This window comes from Diceros bicornis, chromosome X (genome assembly GCF_020826845.1).
Source record: "Diceros bicornis minor isolate mBicDic1 chromosome X, mDicBic1.mat.cur, whole genome shotgun sequence".
Taxonomy (NCBI): domain Eukaryota; kingdom Metazoa; phylum Chordata; class Mammalia; order Perissodactyla; family Rhinocerotidae; genus Diceros; species Diceros bicornis.
In genome coordinates, this window is record NC_080781.1 from 77,713,999 (window position 1) to 77,727,592 (window position 13,594).

The 13,594-nt window shown below is 38.5% G+C and overlaps 1 protein-coding gene across 2 annotated transcripts in view; it reads left to right on the plus strand.

The window, feature by feature from the left end:
- The window catches only part of APOOL (apolipoprotein O like), an 87,070-nt gene that overhangs the window by 40,774 nt on the left and 32,702 nt on the right, over positions 1-13,594 (plus strand). For both annotated transcript variants that reach the window (XM_058536272.1, XM_058536273.1), the window contains exon 2: positions 745-846. In XM_058536272.1, the coding sequence (XP_058392255.1) occupies positions 745-846 (102 nt within the window). The remainder of the gene's footprint in view (positions 1-744; positions 847-13,594) is intronic.

The following is a 13,594-nucleotide window of genomic DNA, read 5'->3' on the forward strand; positions in this document are numbered from 1 at the left end:
TTTGATACCTGAATAAACACTGGAACACTTTGTTCTTAGATCCAGTAATTTTTCTTCATTCTTAATTCAAATCAAGTTATATCCAAAACAGAGGTCCCTTTGGGTTTAGATTAAGCATGAAACAGATAAAGAATGCACTGGGAAAGTTAGGGGCAAAAGATTTGTAATGGAAGGAAATTATTTTTATAAATAATGTACATGTAAGTTGTATTTCAAGACGCAACCTGAATCACACAGTACTCCAGATCACCATTATCCTTTACTTTCTCCATAGCATTTATCAATTTGTAGTATACCATATAATTTATTTATTGTTTTTGTTACCTGTCTCTGCTCCACTAGAATGGCAGCTCCATGAGAGCAAGAATCTTTGTTAAGCACTGAGGCCAGGGTCTGGCACTTAGTAGTTGCTCAGTTAATATTGTGGGCTGAGTGAATACCATAATCTATCCCACTTCATCCCTCAGATTTTGAATTCACTTCTTCCTGGTAATTATTATATTGCTATATTCCATATGAAGTAGGTAGTTAACAAATTGGTAAAAATAATACTCTACCATCTTGTATGAGAAGAGAATTTTAGGAATTATATCCTAAAAATGTATAAAGTAATTTGGAGTGCTTGAGTTTTTACTAAATTTAAATGAAACCCATAGTGTTCCTCAGATGCCCCCAAACTTTATCTGGAAATGGAGGATGGGGAGCTTTTCAATTAAAAATATATTTTTGCTATATCTTTCTCAGATGGGAAAGCTGACAACGATGCCTACAGGTCTGATATGTGCGTCTATAAGTGTGCATGCAGCCAAAGAAGAATCCAAAAAGCAGCTGGTGAAACCAGAGCAGGTAGCTTGCCTACAAAAGTTGGTGAATTTTGTATAACATAAATATGATGCAAAAGCTCTGAGGTTTTTTTTTTTAGTTACCTCTATTCATCAAAAATATCTTTGAAGTATTTGTTAGGCACAATAAGTCGAAAGAAATAGTTATAAGGTGTCTCAAAATAAACACTGGGTTATATTTAACCCAAACATCTAAAATCCTAACTCCAATGAAAAACAACTGGTGATTTTTCTTAATGAATAATCATTGAGTAGTATAGGGTGTTAGTACTTCTAAGCAGTCTGATTTTTCTTTCTTGAAAAATGTATACAGGTACACCTGATATTTGGATGCCTTAGTTTAAGAAATTCATTAAGATCTCAGTTTTGAAGGTGACCTTAGATGTTTTCTAGTTCAACCTTCTGTATAGTACTGTAATCCCCTCTATAATAGGCACACTAAGTGGTCATTTATCTTCTACATGAATAAAACTCTGGAAAAAAGAAGCTAAGGCAGCCCATTCCATTTTCTGACAGCTCTCATTCAACTTAAGTTCCTTCCTTATGTCAAACACGAACCTGTCTCATAATAAGTTCTACCCATTGGCCCTGTGTCTGTTGCATTGGTGCCATACAGAAAAACTCTCATCTCTCTTCCACAAAACAACTCTTCAGATGTCAGTTACACTTTAAGTAGTTTTGCTTCCCAGATAAGTATATTAGTAGCTTTAACCATTCCTTATATGTCATAGCTTTAAGTTACCTCACTATCATGATCATTCTCTGCCAGACATGTTCAGAACAGTTAGTGTTTTCTTCAGGTGTAGGTATTTTGATGACTGCAGGATAGTCAGACTCTGACTTCTCTTGTTCTAGATGACATATTTCTATTAATGCTGCCTAAGGTCACATTCCTTTTTATATTTATTTGTGAGTCCTCACAATCAACCTTGCTTATAATCAGCCTTTGACCATGACATAGTGAACTTTCAGTTCTTTAAAATTCATTAAACTTTTTTACATGGGCTACTGGTAAGCTATGTCTTTTCCCAATCTGTACTTATGTATATGGACTTTTTGGACTCAGTTGCAGATACGTTTATGCCTGTTTAACTTTCATCTTATTGATGTAGTCTATCATGCCAGCCTGTTGATATCTAATTTTGGTTACTGATTCTATTTACCATTGTACTTTTTATCTTTTCCAGCCTCAAGTTACCCCTAAGATTTATCTACACAGCTAGAAATGTATACTTGAGTTAGACAGGCTTGAATCTGTATCCTGAATCCACCACTGACTAGTTGGATGATATTGGACGGAATTCTTAATGGTGGCATAAATATTTTGTTGTATGAATGTACCTTTATCAAATGTACAATTTCTATAAATTTTTGGAAATTGAGCATATTTCCAATTATTTTGCTGTTGTAATCAGTGCTTTGTCAAAACACCTTGTATGCAATTCTTTAGGTACATCTATAACTAATTCCTTAAAATAAATTTCTAGAAATGGAATTGTAGGTCAGAAGGCGTGAAAAATATCAATACGTTGCCAAAGTGACATGCATAAAGGTGGTATTCATTCATTCACTCAACGAAAAATATTTGCCGAACTCCTCTTGTATGTGTGTGAGGCACTGTTCTTAGCAGTCTAGGATAGATTCACTTCTCTACATACTTGCTGACTCTCATGATTCTTTCTCATGTTTATTGCTCTTAGAGAAATGTTTTTAAGCCTATTTTGACGCTCCCATCTTTGGAATGCTAAAAATCTAGGTGGGGGGCCAGCGCCATGGCGTAGTGGTTAAGTCCAGTGTGCTCCACTTTGGCGGCCCAGGTTCACGGGTTTGGATCCCGGGCACGGACCTACACCACTCATCAAGCCATGCTGTGGCAGTGACCCACATACAAAATAGAGGAAGACTGGCACAAATGTTAGCTCAGGGCTAATCCTCAAGCAAAAAAAGAGGAAGATTGGCAACAGATGTTAGCTCAGAGTGAATCTTCCTCACCAAAAAAAAAAATCTAGGTAGGAAGATAAGTAACTAGCATTTGTCCCTAATAGCTGAATTTACATATTTCTGAATTTTAAAATAAATTTGTACTCTTTACTATGTTATGGTATACACAGGATTCCTTGGTATTTGTTGTATTCCCCAGTAAATTTTAAATAGAATTTAATTGAATTACGTATTAAACAGAGTTGGTTGCCAGCTAGGTGCTAGAGGACTATTCAGAAAGTCAGGATCCAATGCTTGAGGAACTTAGAATTTCTGAAGGAATGAAAATGTGATTTGCATGCAACATTTCTAGGTACTTTTATTGTATAAAGTGAGTTATGCCTCTGTTTAAATCTATTTACAATAAAGCCTCTACTAAACCAAAACACTTTATGAATGAGGTGTTCTGGTTAATTGAATCTTCTGGTAAACTTGTGGCTAACCAGAAAATTCTTTTTTAGTTCAACTCTTCTTGTTAAACATTTTTTTTAAGTATCAATATACTCCTGCCTTATTAATTATATTCACATCTAGTGAATAAAATTGAATCTCTTCATTAGAAAACTCTGCAGAACCGTATGGCGATCATTTTTTTAAAACCATGAAATTTGCAATATTCAGATCTATAAAATGACTGGCAATTGGGCTGTGTGTATATGGTTAGCCATAGACATCACTGGATGTTTCTTTTTTCTAGATGTGAGTTTGACTTATTTTCTTGTCATTTTTTTCATAAAAAAGTAACAGAAAAGAAATATTAATTTGTGAGTTCTAGTTACTTTGTTTCAATTTAATTTAAATGTGGTTTTATAGCTTACTGAATCTAATTGTAGTTTCTAATTGAGTATAAACAATTTGTATTTATACAATAAGTGGCATTTAAGCCCAGGGCCTCCAATCTATAATAAGAATGTTCTTCTTGTTGAGAATGTTGAGACAGAATTCTCACAGTAGAGCTGAAATCCTTTTTTTTTCAGCTTTATATAGGTATAACTGACAAATAGGAATTGTAAGTATTTAAGGTATACAGCTTTATGTTTGGATATATGTATACATTGTGAAATGATCGCTACAATCAAGCTAATTAACATATCTGTCACCTCACATAGTTACCAGTTTCTTGTGTGTGTGAGTGTGTGGTGATAACACTTAAGATCTACCCTCTTAGCAAATTTCAAGTATACAATACAGTATTGTGGACTATAGTCACCATGGTGTGCATTAGATCTCCGGAACTTATTCTTCTTGCATAACTGAAACTTTGTACTGTTTGGCCGACACCTACCCATTTCCCCCTCCACCCCACTGCTGGTAACCACTATTCTACTCTCTACTTCTGAGTCTGTTTTAGAGTCTACATAAGTGAGATCATCCAGTATTTCTCTTTCTGTGTCTGGCTTATTTCACTTTGCATAATGTCCTCAAGGTTCATCCATGTTATCAAAAACATGAGGATATCTTTTTTAAGGGTGAATAGTATTCCATTGTATGTATACATTTGTATACATTTTTTAAACCATGAAATTTGCAGTATCTAGTATTACACACTGTCAGGGAAGAGGGAGAATCCCCCTCTGCCCTTTCCCTTAAGGTTCTTCTGGCTGGCCAAATAATTAACAAGACACGTTAGCAGGAGAAAATAATACCAAGTTTAATAACATGTATACATGGGAGAAACCAGGGAAACTGAGTTTCTCAACACAATAGCAGAGATTCTCATCTTAAATGCCATCTTCAGCCAAAGACAAAGGAGGATGTTGGGGGTGTGGGAAGTCAGTTACAGGAGATTACCAGTAAAGCACAGTAAACAACAGTGAAGTTATTATGCAGATTTAAGGCCTCATCTTCCCTACTGATAAGTTTCTAGAAATGAGGTCATCCCCCCTCTTCCCAATACAGAGAGGGAGATACCTTTACAAATGGAGATTTCCCTTATAAATGTAAATGTTTGTCTGGCAACCCCTAGCAGGGCCACCTAGAGAATGTGGCCGGGGAGACAGGAATTATAGTAATCAAGAGTATGTAGATTTAAGTTATCTTCTTCTGTCCTGATAAGAGTTTTCAAAGATAAGGTCATCCCCCCCTCTTCCCACTACAGAGGGAGATACCTTTACAAATGTAAATATTTGGTAAACAGAACTTTGTTAAGAATGGGCTTAGCGAGGACCCTGCCAATCTGTCCATACCCCGAGTTAAATTCTTTAGGCAGTTAGTGGGGGAGGTCAAATGTCCATCAGAGAAAATACTTAAAGTAAAGAGATATATTTCAGGTTGGCCAATTTTGATCTCCCACAATACACACACAAATACACACACACACACACACACCATATTTTCTTTATCTATTCATGTGCTGACGGACATTTAGGTTGTTTCCATATTTTGGCTATTGTGAATAATGCTGCAATGAACACGGGAGTGCAGTTATCTCTTTGAAATCCAGATTTTATTTCCTTTGGCTATATTCCCAGAAGTGGGATTGCTGGATCATATGATAGTTCTGTTTTTAACTTTTTGAGCAACCTCCATACTGTTTTCCATAATGGCTGTACCAATTTATATTCCCACCAACAGTGTATAAGGGTTCTCTTCTCTCCACATCCCTCACTAACACTTGTTATCTCTAGTCTTTTGATGATAGCCATTCTAGCAGATGTGAGGTGATATCTCATTGTGGTTTTGATTTGCATTTCCCTGATGATTAGTGATGTTGAGCACCTTTTCATATACGTGTTGGCCATTTGTATATTTTCTTTTGAGAAATGTCTATTCAGGTCCTTTGCCCATTTTTAAATCCAGTTACTTTTTTGCTCTTGAGTTTTATGAGTTCCTTATATATTTTGGATGTTAACCTCTTATCAGATATATGGTTTGCAATATTTTCTACCATTCCGTAAGTTGCCTTTTCACTCTGTTAATTGTTTCCTTTGCTGTGCATAACCTTTTTAGTTTGATGTAGTCCCACTTGTTTATTTTTGCTTTTGTTGCTTGTGCTTTTAGGGTCATATAGAATAAAATCATTACTAAGACCAATGTCAAGAAGCTTTTTCCCTATGCTTTCTTCTGGTGTTTTACATTTTAGTTTTTACATTTAAGTCTTTAATCCATTTTGAGTTGATATTTGTATATGATGTGAGAGATGAGATAAGGATCCGATTTCATTCTTCTGCATGTGGATATCCAGTTCTCCCAGCAACATTTATCAAAGAGACTATCCTTTGCCCACTGTGTGTTCTTAGTACCTTTGTCAAAGATCAGTTGACTATAAATGCATGGATTTATTTCTACACAATCTATTCTGTTCCATTGGTCTATATTTTTTTATTGTGAATTTTTTTTTGTACATTATTGTTTATCAGTCACCATATAAGTGCATCCCTCCACCCCTTGTGCCCACCCCCCACCCCCCTAGCCCCTGGTAACCACCAAACAGTTCTGTCTGTGCGTGTGTTGGTTTATCTTCCACATATGGGTGAAATCATGCACTGTTTGTCTTTCTCTTTCTGGCTTATTTCACTTAAGATAATACCCTCCAGGTCCATCCATGTTGTTGCAAGTGGGACGATTTTGTTTTTTACGGCTAAGTAGTATTCCATGGTATATATATACCACATCTTCTTTATCCAATCATCAGTCGAGGGACACTGGGGTTGCTTCCATGTCTTGGCTATAGTGAATAATGCTGCGATGAACATAGGGGTGCATAAGCCTCTTTGGATTGTTGATTTCAGGTTCATTGGGTAGATTCCCAGTAGTGGGATAGCTGGACCATATGGTATTTCTATTTTTAATTTTTTGAGGAATCTCCATACTGTTTTCCATAGAGGCTGCACCAGTTTGCATTCCCACCAGCGGTGGATTAGGGTTCCCCTTGCTCCACAGCCTCTCCAGCATTTATTGCTTTTTGTCTTGGTGATTATAGCCATTCTAACGGGTGTAAGATGATATCTTAGTGTGGTTTTGATTTGCATTTCCCTGATGATTAGTGATGTTGAGCATCTTTTCGTGTGCCTATTGGCCATCTGTATATCTTCTTCGGAGAAGTGTCTGTTCATTTCCTCTGCCCACTTTTTGATTGGGTTGTTTGTTTTTTTGTTATTCAGTTGTGTGAGTTCTTTATATATTATGGAGATTAATCCCTTGTGAGATATATGGTTTGCAAATATTTTTTCCCAGCTGGTGGGTTCCCTGTTCATTTTGATCCTGGTTTCATTTGTCTTGTAGGAGCTCTTTAATCTGATGAAGTCCCACTTGTTTATTTTTTCTTTTGTTTCCCTTGTCTGAGTAGACATGGAATTCAAAAAGATCCCTTTATGGCTGATGATGAATAGTGTACTACCTATATTTTCTTCCAGGAGTTTTATAGTTTCAGGTCTTTGATCCATTTTGAGTTAATTTTTGTGTATGGTGAAAGAAAATGGTGTGCTTTCATTCTTCTGCAAGTGGTTGTCCAGTTTTCCCAACACCATTTATTGAGGAGACTTTCCTTTCTCCACCGTATGTCCTTAGCTCCTTTGTCAAAGATTAGCTGCCCATAGATATGAGGTTTTATTTCTGGACTTTCAATTCTGTTCCATTGATCTGTGTGTCTGTTTTTGTACCAGTACCATGCTGTTTTGATTACTATCGGTTTGTAGTATGTTTTGAAGTCAGGGATTGTGATTCCTCTAGCCTTGTTCTTCTTTTTCAGGATTGCTTTAGCTATACGGTGTCTTTTGTTGCCCCATATGAATGCTAGTGTTCTTTGTTCTATTTCTGTGAAGAATGTCCTTGGGATTCTGATTGGGATTGCATTGAATCTGTAGATTGCTTTAGGTAGTATGGACATTTTAACAATGTTTATTCTTCCAGTTCAAGTGCATGGAATCTTTTTACATTTCTTTATGTCATCATTGATTTCACTCAGTAATGTCTTATAGTTTTCGTTGTATAGGTCTTTCACTTCCTTGGTTAACTTTACTCCTAGATATTTTATTCTTTTTGTTGCAGTTGTAAATGGGATTGTCTTCTTGAGTTCTCTTTCTGTTAGTTCGTTGTTGGTATATAGAAATGCAACTGACTTCTTAAGTTGATTTTGTACCCTGCCACTTGGCTGTAGTTGTTGATTATTTCTGATAGTTTTCCAATGGATTCTTTAGGGTTTTCTGTATATAAGATCATGTCATCTGCAAACAGCGAGAGTTTCACTTCTTCGTTGACTATTTGGATTCCTTTTATTCCTTTTTCTTGCCGAATTGCTCTGGCCAGAACCTCCAGTACTGTGTTGAATAAGAGTGGTGAGAGTGGGCACCCTTGTCTCTGCTTTCAGAGGGATGGCTTTCAGTTTTTCCCCATTGAATATGATGTTTGCTGTGGGTTTGTCATATATGGCCTTTATTATATTAAGGTATTTTCCTTCTATACCCATTTTGAGAGTTTTTATCATAAATTTATGTTGGATCTTGTCAAATGCCTTCTCTGCATCTATTGAGATGATCATTTGGTTTTTATTCCTCATTTTGTTAATGTGGTGTATCACATTGATTGATTTGCGGATGTTGAACCATCCCTGTGTCCCTGGTATAAATCCAACTTGATCATTCTGTATGATCTTTTTAATGTATTGCTGTATTTGGTTTGCCAATATTTTGTTGAGGATTTTTGCATCTATGTTCATCAGGGATATTGGTCTGTAGTTTTCCTTCTTAGTATTGTCTTTGTCTGGCTTTGGTATCAGGGTGAAGTTGGCCTTGTAGAAAGTGTTGGGAAGTGTTCCATCTTCCTCTATTTTTTGGAATAGTTTGAGAAGGATAGGTATTAAGTCTTCTTTGAATGTTTGGTAAAATTCTCCAGAGAAGCCATCTGGTCCTGGAATTTTATATTTGGGGAGGTTTTTGATTACTGTTTCAATCTCTTTACTTGTAATCCATTTCTTCTAGATTGTCCAATTTGTTGGCATATAGTTTTTCATAGTATTCTCATAATCTTTTGTATTTCTGTGGTATCTGTTGTAATTTCTCCTTTTTCATTTCTAATTTTATTTATTTGAGCCTTCTGTCTTTTTTTTTTGGTGACTCTGGCTAAGGGTTTGTCAATTGTGTTTACCTTCTCAAAGAACCAGCTCTTTGTTTCATTGATCCTTTCTACTGTTTTTTTAATTTCAATTTCAATTATTTCTCCTCTGATTTTCATTATTTCCCTCCTTCTGCTGACTTGAGCCTTTGTTTGTTCTTCTTTTTCTAATTCTGTTAGGTGTAGTTTGAGGTTGCTTATTAGGGCTTTTTCTTGTTTGTTAAGGTGGGCCTGTATTGCTATGAGTTTCCCTCTCAAGACTGCTTTTGCTGCATCCCATGAGTTGGTACGGTGTATTTTCATTTTCATTTGTCTCCCTATATGCTTTGATTTCTCCTTTAATTTAATCAATGATCCATTGGTTGTTTAGTAGCATGTTGTTGAGTCTCCACAGCTTTGTTGCTTTCCTCGTTTTTTCCTTGTAGTTGATTTCTAACTTCATGGCATTATGGTCTGAAAAGATGCTTGTTATGATTTCAATCTTCTTAAATTTATATGAGCATGCCTTGTTTCCCAACATATGGTCTATTCTTGAGAATGTTCCATGCACGCTTGAGAAGAATGTATAATCTGTGTTTAGGTGGAGTGCTCTGTATATGTCTATTAAGTCCATCTCATCTAGTTTTTCGTTTAGGTCCATTATTTCCTCATGTGTTTTCTGTCTGGATGATCTGTCCATTGATGAGAGTGGGGTGTTGAGATCCCCTACTACTATTGTGTTGTTGTTAATATCTCCTTTTAGGTTTGTTAATAGTTACTTTATGTACCTTGGTGTTCCTGTATTGGGTGCATATATATTTAAAAGTGATATGTCTTCTTGGTGGAGTGTCCCTTTTATCATTATATATTGCCGCTCTTTGTCTCTCGTTACCTGTTTTATCTTGAAGTCAACTTTGTCTGATATAAGTATGGCAACACCTGCTTTCTTTTGTTTGCCGTCAGCTTGGAGTATCGTCTTCCATCCTTTCGCTCTGAGCCTGTGTTTGTCTTTAGAGCAGAGATGTGTTTCCTGGAGGCAGCATATTGTTGGGTCTTGTTTTTTAATCCACCCCACCTCTCTGTGTCTTTTGATTGGAGAGTTCAGTGCATTTACATTTAGGGTAATTATTGATGTGTGGGGGCTTGTTGTTGTTATTTTATCTGTCTTTTTCTCGTTCTTTTGCATTCTTTTTGTTTCTCGTCCCATGTGTTTTGGACTACCAATTTAGTTTGGTAGTTCTGTATGGGGGTTCTCTTAGTTTTCTCTTTCTTTATTGTGTGTGATTCTGTTCTGATTATTTGGTTAGTGGTTACCATGAGGTTTGTATAAAAAATCTCGTGGATGTGATAGTCCATTTTTTGATGGCCTCTTATTCCCTTAGACTAAGTCAATTCAATCCCTTTCCTCTTCCCCTTCTAAGTTATTGTTGTCGCATCTTATTCCTTCTTGTGTTGTGAGTTCGTGTTTAACATGATGAGGTTATATTTATGCTTGGTGCTTACCTTCCCTTGATCTTTGGTTTTATATTTAAGTGTTTGCTAATCTATTTTGGTAAAGGACTGCAATTTTTCTGCTTTTGTCAACCTGTTTTCCTCCTTGTTCAAAAATTTGAATCCCCTTTCTCTTTTTTTCCTCAGGTATGAGGGCCTTCTTGAGCACTTCTTGTAGTCGGGGTCTTGTGGCAATGAACTCCCTTAGCTTTTGTTTATCTGGAATAGTTATTATTTCTCCATCATATCTGAAGGATATTTTTGCTGGATAGAGTATTCTTTGCTGAAAGTTTTTGTCCTTCAGAATTTTGAATATATTGTTCCACTCTCTCCTAGCCTGTAAAGTTTCTGTCGAGAAATTGGCTGAGAACCTGATAGGAAATCCTTTGTATGTTATTTTTTTTTTTTGTCTAGCTGCCCTTAATATCTTTTCTTTGTCATTGACTTTTGCCAAATTTACTACTACATGCCTTGGAGAGGGTCTTTTCTTGTTGATATATTTAGGAGACCTATTTATTTCATTCACTGGTATTTCCTGCTCCTTCCCCAGGTTTGGGAAGTTCTCCGATATTATTTCTTTGAACAAGTTCTCTGCTGCTTTTTCCCTCTCTTCTCCCTCTGAAATAGCTATAATCCTTATGTTGGATTTCCTAATTGAGTCAGGTATTTCTCAGAGAGTTTCTTCATTTCTGTTTAGTCTTAGTTCTCTTTCCTCCTGCATCTGGAGCATTTCTGCATTGCTGTCCTCAATGTTGCTAATTCTTTCCTGCATATTGTCAGCTCTGATGCTTAACGCTTCCAGATTTGTCTTTATCTCCTCTATTGTGTTTTTCATCTCTAAGATTTCTGATTGTATTTTTTTTACAGTTTCAATCTCTTTTGTGAAGAAACTCCTTATTTCATTAGATTGTCTGTCTGTGTTTTCTTTTATTTCATTAAGCTTTTTTATGATGGCTATTTTGAATTCTCTGTCATTAAAGTTATACATTTCTGTGCTTTCTGGGTTGACTTCTAGGTGCTTGTCATTTTCCTTTTGGTCTGGAGATTTAATATATTTTTGCATGGTACCTGTCAGTGTTGGCTTACTTTTCCTCATAGTGAAAATATACGGTCACAGTTTCTTCTTGCTGCCGCTGGGTGGGGGTCATAGGCTGTGTATTCTGGCCTGCTTCAATCCGCGGGCACTCTCACCAGCCACTGGCTGATATGAGTTGTGGCTGAGTGGAGGCTGCTGGGGGGGAAGCGTGGGAACAGCTGAGTCTGGAGTGCAGCTAGGCCAAAGCAGCTGGGGCTCAGGTGCAGGTGGGTTGAAGAAGCTGTGGCTGAGGTGCCTCTGGGCCAAAGAATCAGGGGCTGGAGTGCCGCTGGGCAGAAGGAGCTGGAACTGGAGTGCGCTGGGCTGAACAAGGAAGAGCTGGAGCGCCGCTGGGGCAAAGAAGCTGGAACTGGTGTGCGCTGGGCCAAAGAAGCTGGAACTGGAGTGCACTGGGCCAAAGAAGCTGGAACTGGAGTGCGCTGAGCCCAAGAAGTAAGAGCTGGAGCGCAGCTGGGCCAAAGGAACTGGAACTGGAGTGCACTGGGCTGAAGAAGGAAGAGCTGGAGCACCTCTGGGCCAAATATGCTGGAACTGGAGTGCGCTGGGCTGAAGAAGGAGGTGCCAGGGCACCACTGGGCCAAAGAAGCTGGAACTGGACTGTGGTGGGCTGAAGTTGCTGGCACCAAGTCAGCTGGAGCCTGAGCACAGGCCAAGCCAAAGCCACTGGAGCCGGGGGGGGGGCGGGGAGGGCGTGGCAGTCAAGCCGAAGGGGCTGGAGGAGGGGCACGGTTCAGCCAAAGGAGCTGGGGCCATGGCATGGGGAAGCTGGGGAAGCTGGGGCCGTGGCTTGGTCCTGCCAGAGCAGTTGGGTCTGTGGTGTGGTGGGGCCTGAGCTGCCACTGCCTCTGGTGCCGGGGCACAGGCTTGCCTCAGTGCTGGTCGGGCCCAGGCACATGGGGGCCGCTGCCTATGGGAGTGGGGCGGTCACGCTGCCCCTGCTGGTGGGGCCCGGGCGCCTGGGGGCTGCTGCCTCTGGGGACAGGGCTGAGCTGAAGCGCTGCTGAGCTGAAGCGCCAGTCAGGTGGGCCGGGTGGGGAATGGGCACTTACTTTTGCCTCGCCTATCTCAGAGGTTTCTCGCCTCATTGTCGCTCTCTGCTCTCCTGAGGGGCTAGCTTGCCGAAACTACCCTTGCAACAGTTCCACTCCCTCCATAGGGGGATCCCCTCAGACTGTGAGGGGTCTTGGAGAGTGCCGGTTTTCACACAGCGAGCCGCCCCTCCCCCTCCTCTGAGAGCCTTGTAGTCTCAGTCTCTGGGTCGCAGTGCTTGGGGAAGGAAAGGAACTCCTCTTACCTCCTTCCACTTCCTCTGGGGATTCTAGCACCTCTGTCCTCAGGTGTATGGCTGCCTGGATGCCTCAGACGTCCCCTGTGTTGTGTGAATAGCTTCTGTTGGAATATGAATGTCCTTTTTGTTGTGTCTTAGAGGGGGAGAGTTCAATGTGGGAAGCTCATTCTGCCATGATGCTGACGTCTGGTCTATATGTTTTTATGCCAGTACCATACCATTCTGATTACTATGGCTTTGTAATATATTTTGAAATGAGAGAGTGTGATGCCTCCAGCTTTGTTCTTCCTGCTCAAGACTTTGCTTTGGCTATTTGGGGTCTTTTGAGGTCTTTTGGCCTATTTGGGGACTATTTGGGGTCTTTCCATATGAAATTTAGGATTTTTTTCTGTTTCTGTAAAAAATGCCATTGGGATTTTGATAAGGATTGCATTGAATCTGTAGATCACTTTGGGTAATATGGACATTTTAACAATATTATTTCTTCCAATCCATGAACATGGGATATCTTTTCATTTATGTGTTGTCTTTAATTTCCTTCATCAGGGTTTTATAGTCTTCAGTGTACAAGTCTTTCATCTCTTTGGTTGAATTGATTCCTAACTATTTTATTCTTTTTATTACTATTGTAAATAGAATAGTTTTCTTAATTTCTTTTTTGGATAGTTTGTTGTTTGTGTATACAAATGCCACTGATTTTTGTATGTTGATTTTGTATCCTGCAGCTTTACTGAATTGTTTATTAGTTCTACCAGTTTTTTATTGTCTTTAGAGTTTTCTACATATATGATCATATGTGCAAACAGATAATTTAACTTTTCCTTTCTAATTTAGATGCCTTTTATTTCTTTTTCTTGTCTAATTGCT